General features: G+C 61.4%; 1 protein-coding gene across 1 annotated transcript in view; it reads left to right on the top strand.

Moving 5' to 3' along the window:
• Positions 1-3,394: 3,394 nt before the first annotated feature.
• The window catches only part of UBE2S (ubiquitin conjugating enzyme E2 S), a 4,642-nt gene continuing 1,392 nt past the window's right edge, over positions 3,395-6,644 (top strand). Inside the window, exons 1-3 of the mRNA XM_059382045.1 lie at positions 3,395-3,611; positions 4,226-4,373; positions 5,637-5,827. Coding sequence (XP_059238028.1) covers positions 3,609-3,611; positions 4,226-4,373; positions 5,637-5,827 — 342 coding nt within the window. The 5' untranslated portion in view covers positions 3,395-3,608. The remainder of the gene's footprint in view (positions 3,612-4,225; positions 4,374-5,636; positions 5,828-6,644) is intronic.

Raw genomic sequence — 6,644 nt, 5'->3', positions numbered from 1 at the left:
GTCTAGGGTCTGTGGAGTGGCCCCAAAGCCCGCAGTGTGTCCATCATTGGTGGGTACTGGTCCCCTGCAGGGCATGTTCACCTGTGCAGGACAGCCACCCCCACCCAGGTGAGCGCCGCCTTCTGCTCCAGGGACACAAAGGAACTGGCTTCTCCTTCATCAGTCACCGCAGGCCTGCGGACACTGAGCTGAGACCACAAGGCCACCAAGGGCAGAGGCCAAACAGCCTCCGACAGGAAGATGGAGGCGCATGCAAACGAAAGCCGCGGCGTCTGTCGTGACGGCATGGACCGCGAAGCCTGCTGACACCCAGGCTCATGCCTGTGTCAGGACATTGTACCCCTGCCTGGAACTGTTTACTCCAGATTCCCACAAAACATGCTCCCTCGCTTCCTTTTGCTCTTTGGTCAAATGCCTTCTTCTCCGTGGAAGTCTCCCCTGACCAGCCTGCCTAAAATTCCCTCCCCTGGTGTTCCGGATACTCCTTGCCCTGCTCTATCTTGTCCGGTGATGAGTATCACTGCATCCTCCCAAGTTGTCCTGCAAACGAGCCTACGATCTCCCGTCTTGGTGCTGAATCAAGTCTGCATCTGGGGCAAACCGGGACAGCTGACCACGCGGCTCTTGTCCTTATGGCTTCTCTGTCTCTGCCCTGCTAGAGTGAGTGCCCCAGGAAGGCACCGCTTGGTTTCCTGTCTTGGTCACTGCTCCATCCCAAGACCGTGCAACAGCACCAGGCAGAGGTGCTGGCTCACAGAGTTCAGCCTGCATTGTCTAGTGCCCCGAACCCTGCCTGTTCCACTTCTTCCACAGCTCTTGCTCCCTTCCATGCACCCCAAGTCTTACTTATTTGTGGACTGTTTTACGTCTGCCTGTCCCCACTGCGGGACAAAGAGTTACCCTAAGCAGCCAGGATGGTGCGCAGCACACAGCAGGCACTCTGCAAATACCTACTGAACGAATGAACACCTCTGATTCGTCAGGCACTCTGCTAGGGGCCCAGGAAGAGTCCCTGCTGTCCTGGGGCTGGTCTGCTCAGAGGGGACCCTGATAAACATGCAAGTGATCAAGAAATGACAAATTCTGGACCCAGATCAAAAAGGGCACGAGGGGCACCTGGGTGGCTCAGTTGGTTAAGCAACTGCCTTTGGCTCGGGTCATGATCCCAGAGTCCTGAGATGGAGTCTCATATGGGGCTCCCAGCTCCATGGGGAGTCTGCTTCTCCCTCTGACCTCCCCTCTCATGCTCTCTCTCTCTCTCAAATAAATAAGATCTTTTAAAAAGGGGGGGGCACATGAACAAGCGTGGGAGAGGAGGGGAGGGACAAGTGAGCCGAGGCCATGAGGAGGGAGAAGACAAGGGACCCAGACCCACACCCACGTGTCCTCCTGTGAGACCGCACGCTGGGGACCCACAGAAAGGCAGCCCAGGGGCCCAGGGCCAGGGGTTTAGTCAAAGCATAGGGTGGGGGCAGAAGACCCTGGCGAAGTTTTCAGCAGGTAAGGTGCCTGTCATGAGTAAAACTCCAGGCGTCTGTAAACAGCCACCTACAGGAGGAGTCACTCAGGCACCACCCGCCTCTGTAAACCAAGCAGGAATGGAACATAGCCCCCGCCCCCGGCCTTGGTCTGTGCACTGGTGAGGCCCCCGGGGCTGCAGCAGCACCGAGTCCTAGGTTAGGTCGCTGACCCCCATTTAAGGTGACTGATCAGGGCACAGGCGGCCCTTCCTGCGCCCCCACACCAGGTCTGGCTGACCGGCACAGACGCCCATCCCCTCTCCCAACCCCCAGGGACACACACCTGCGGCTGCGCCGGCATCTCCACCTCTCTCTCTGCTCCTGCCCAGACTGAAGGAAAGAACACCGTGCCTTCCTCGGCCTGGACTTGGGACCTCCCTGCCTCTCCCCCGGGCGTCCTCCACCGCCAAGCTCACTGACCCAGCCTTGCCAGCTGCCTGACGGGGACGAGGTACCTGCTGTCCCTCTCTGCACGCTCTCCCCGCAGCTCCAGGTCCCCACCGCCCCTTTCCGGCCCCCCGGCCGAGGCACCCTTCTTCCGTCGACCGCAGTCCTGCTGTCTGGCCTGGCTGCCCCTGGTTAGCAGTGCGGGCCGCAGGCCTCCGCGCCTTCTGCTCTGCTCAGCCCGCAAGCACCCGCGTGCGCAGCCCCAGCGCCACAGTCCCAAGCCCGGTCCCCCCGCGGTCCGCACACGGGCTGCTGCAAGCACCGGGCGCGACCGCCACCAGGCACCCCGAGGGCGCAGTCGGGCCGCGGGCGTGCTCAGCGCCGTCGTTTGCACGCGCTCTCGTGGCAGGGCCTGGCTTGCCCCCTCGGCCTTGTCCCTGCCGGGGTATGGGGGCTGGGGCGGGGGCTGCGTGAGGCAGCCGAGCTCCCTTCCCTTCCTTCAGTGTCTGCGCACTCCCCTGGGCAGAGTGCCCTGCACCCGCGAACTGCAGGCCTGCTGGGTGGAGGCCGGGGGCCCGTCGCACACAGGGCCGTGCCTCGACCTCTCTCCCGCGCATCGCCAGGGACCCTAGCGTCCACCTTCCACGTGGGGAGAGAGAAGCCCGACGGCGTGACCGACGCCGGGACAGGCTGCCAGGCCACAGGCGGCCAAGCCCTCAGGGCGTGCGGCCTGCCTCTTCGCACCGCGCGACGCACGACACGGGTCACGGGACTCTGCCCGCACAAAATGGCGCCTCACAGAAAAATGCAGCCGACTTCCAGCGCCCACCCCCACCGCAGGCTGGAGAGCGGGCGCGGGGGCCGCGCTCACGGTCTTTGCATATACAAAACCGACGAATTTCGTTGGCTGCGAGGGGCTAGGCCCGCACTAGGCAAGCCCCCATTGGTTCCACTCCATTCGTCCCCGCCCCCTGACACCGCCTTCTCTGCCAAGAGCTGGCGCCCAGGAGCCTCTTGACGCCAATCTACGATGGCGCCTTCCTATTGGCCAGTCATCCTTCCATCATCCGTTTAAACCCCCCCCGAGTCCCGCCCATCCTGGCCCTGCCCCTGCTCCGCGGCCGACCGTTAGTCGCGTGCGCGAGTTCCTGGGCGTCGGGGCACGCGCGCGTACGCCGGGCAGAGGCGGTGTCTCGTTCAAACGGGCCAATTAGCGGTCGCGTTACCCCTCGCGTCTTTTCCCTCTCTCCCCTCCCTTCTCAGCGCCTCCACTCTCCAGGGACCCCATTACGACCCTCGCCTGTCCCCATTGGCCAACCCGCCGCGCGCCCCCGTCCCCAACTTCTCCGGCTTCTTCCCGCAGCTTACGGGAAGAGAGCGAGCTCCTCGAACGCCGAGGACCGTGCGCGGTGACGTCACGGGTCAAGGCGCGGCGCTCCGAAGCCGCGGGGGGGTGTGGCCTACGGGTGGCTATAAAAGGGCGGCAGTGCGCGCGCGACCGGCTCAGTGCGGCCGGGCACTCGGGGCGGGAGGAGTTCTAGGCGCGCTGCGCGGCGGCCGTCGGAGGCAGCGGGGAGTGGAGCGGGGCCGCCGGGGCCTCTCCAGGGCCGCAGCGGCAGCAGTTGGGCCCCCCGCCCCAGCCGGTGGCCCGGAGAGCGCAGGAAGGGGGCCGGGGGGACCCGCCCCCGGCCGGCCACAGTCATGGTGAGCGCGGAGGCCAGGCTTGGGAGGGGCGGCCGAGGGGCCCCACTAGAGGAGGAGGCGGGGTCTCAGGAGCCTCTCGCGGACGGCCGGGCGGAGTGGGGGGGCCCGCCTGGGGTCCCGGGCCTGGAATGGGCTGACGGGCCTTCCTGGAGGCGGGGCAGGAGCGGAGCCTGGGCGGCCCGCAGGTTCTCCGGAGGGGAAGGCCCGACTGAGTCCCGGGGAGGGCTCAGGGGCTTTGTGGCTCGCCCGTGGGTGATCTCGGACCAAGGACGCAACGCCTCCGTCTCCAGCCCCGAGCTGGGGTTTCAAAGAGGGTTTCACCAAGGTTAGGTAGGGATGGGGGGACCAGGGTAGGCCTCGGGCGTACCCGGAACTATGGGGTACCATGCTGGACTATGAGCGAGCTTTGGATGCTTCTGGCGAAGGTGGACCCATCCACAAGCCCCTCGAAAACCGCCCCCATGTCTAGTGGGAGGTCAGCTTGGGATGGCCATCTGAAGCCTACCGGGTGGGGGATCTGGGACGGCAGGTCAACACCAGGGTGGCCACTGCATCCTTAGATACTGCAGGAGGCCCCGACTCCGCCAGCTACTCACCCTCTTCTCTGTGTCCAGAACTCCAATGTGGAGAACCTGCCCCCCCACATCATTCGCCTGGTGTATAAGGAGGTGACAACGCTGACTGCTGACCCGCCTGATGGCATCAAGGTCTTTCCCAATGAGGAAGACCTCACTGACCTGCAGGTCACCATCGAGGGCCCTGGTGAGTGTGGGATTGAGAGGAGGAGGAGTGTGCTTGTAGCATTCTCTCCTTCAGTACAAGACAAACAGCTTATGGTTTCATCTATACGTGGAATCAGAAATGCAAACGAACACCAAAAAGCAGAACTGGTACAAGAACAGGAAGCCCCTGTTAAGAGTTGGGCTCTGCCAGGTGCTGGGGACTGCACAGAGACACCTCTTGGGGCTCACGGTTTGTAGGCAGGACTCCATAAGTAACAAATCATTGGGGATATTTTTCCAGCAGGTAGTGAGAAAACCCTGATCCCTGAGAGAGCATTTAAGGGGTGCCTTACCAGGTTCATCAGATGGGGTTCTCTGAAGGGTGGGCCCGATGACCATAGACCCAACTCCTTGCTGCTGTGCCTGGGGTTCCCAGGACAGGGAACCAGCCAGACCCAGTGTCTCAGGAGGGAACAGTAATAACAAGTGATCACATGTGTAGTGATGTAGTGAGCTGTTTCTACAAAGTAAGCTGAGAAGGTCCCAGCTGGTCGGGAGTGGGACAGTGGTGAGGGTGTCCGTGCTCCCCGATAGGCCGAGTCCTGAGGCAGGCGACCTGGATACTTGGTAGAAGCAGGAAGAAGAGACCGAGGAAGCTTTTAGGGCTTGTAGGATCCTGGAAGGAGTTTGGAAAGGAAGCCATTGGTGGGTTTCAAGCAGATGTGAAGGCTGCAGTGTTGAGCTCATGGGGAAAGGGTGGCCAGGAGACCACGGACCACTGGAGTTGGGTGAGAGGTGAAGTGGCTTGGCCGGACTAGAAGGTGGGGTCAAATTCAGGAGGGGACCAGGAGGTCAGCTGCCCAAGCTACCACAGAGGGATCTGGTGACCTAGGCATGAGGAACAACAGGGTCCAGAACCACTCCCACTTTTTCTGTGACATGAGCAAGTTGGGGGATGAGAACCATTCACTGATTGGGCAGATGGAAAGACTGGAGGTGACAGAACAGTCCCTTCATCTCTGCGGGCTTTCCTACCAAGTAGATGGTTTTCCAGAAAGACAAGTGCTCACGGGAAGTGTCTGCCCTTCTTGGGAAGGGTGTGTGACTGAGACACTTGAGAGACAGGCATTCGGGGTTGCTGTTGGGTCTGCTGGGAACCTGCCCCCCCCCCACCCCCCCCTGTCAGGGATGCCCCGGAGTGGTGGGGGAGGCGGTGGGACACTGGCCTCCGAGCCAGCCCTGGAGACTAGGTGGTGCTAGAGAGTCCGAGCTTCCTGATCAAGCCCCTTCTCCCTCACTCCAGAGGGGACCCCTTATGCCGGAGGCCTGTTCCGTATGAAACTCCTGCTGGGGAAGGACTTTCCTGCCTCCCCACCCAAGGGCTACTTCCTGACCAAGATTTTCCACCCCAACGTGGGCGCCAACGGTGAGATCTGTGTCAACGTGCTCAAGAGGGACTGGACGGCTGAGCTGGGCATCCGGCACGTGCTGCTGGTGAGTTCTGGGGTGGCCCAGGGGCCTCCCTCCGGACGTCCCACTGATGTCTGAGCCATGGTGCATGGTGTCTGTTTGAAAATCAACCCTGAAGGAGTTGGGATCTTCCGTGTAAAACTCCAGGTCCAGCTGGAAAATTCTGGAAGCGTCGGCAGTGTTTGAGCCAGGACACCTAAGTGCAGCTGTCCAGGCAGCGTAGTACATGGGGCGTGTCTGCTGTAGGGCCATCTGTGGGCCTGTGTCTTAGACGCTTTCCTGATGGGACAAGTCAGTATGCAGTTACGGAGCTGGTTTCCCTCCTGAGCAGAGTTTGCGGTATCGTCAAATCCAGCATTCTCAGGTGTGCAGTCCGTTAGTTGTCACCACTGTGGTTCTTGAGTATTTCAGTGAGCTGCCTGTTGTCCGCCAGCAGCGATGTGCCCCGTGGGGGCGTTTTGTCTTGTCTTTGTCATTTCTAGTGGGGCAGAGCAGGGGTCTGCCTGATGGCCCCCACAGCACCCTGAGCCAGCAGGACACAGGCGCTAAAGCAGTTAGGTCCCCCTGCCGGCTCCACCAAAAGAGCAGGGACTCTTGATCTTGACCTGAGTTCAAACCCTGTGTTGGGCATAGAACTTACTTTTAAAAAAAAAAAGGAATTTTTTGGGGCACCTGGGTGGCTCAGTGGGTTAAGCCGCTGCCTTCGGCTCAGGTCATGATCTCAGGGTCCTGGGATCAAGTCCCGCATCGGGCTTTCTGCTCAGCAGGGAGCCTGCTTCCCTCTCTCTCTCTGCCTGCCTCTCTGCCTACTGTGATCTGTCAAATAAACAAATAAAATCTT

This window comes from Mustela nigripes, chromosome 17, assembly GCF_022355385.1.
Source record: "Mustela nigripes isolate SB6536 chromosome 17, MUSNIG.SB6536, whole genome shotgun sequence".
In the NCBI taxonomy this organism is placed as follows: Eukaryota; Metazoa; Chordata; class Mammalia; order Carnivora; family Mustelidae; genus Mustela; species Mustela nigripes.
This window is presented reverse-complemented; position numbering and strand designations above follow the sequence as displayed.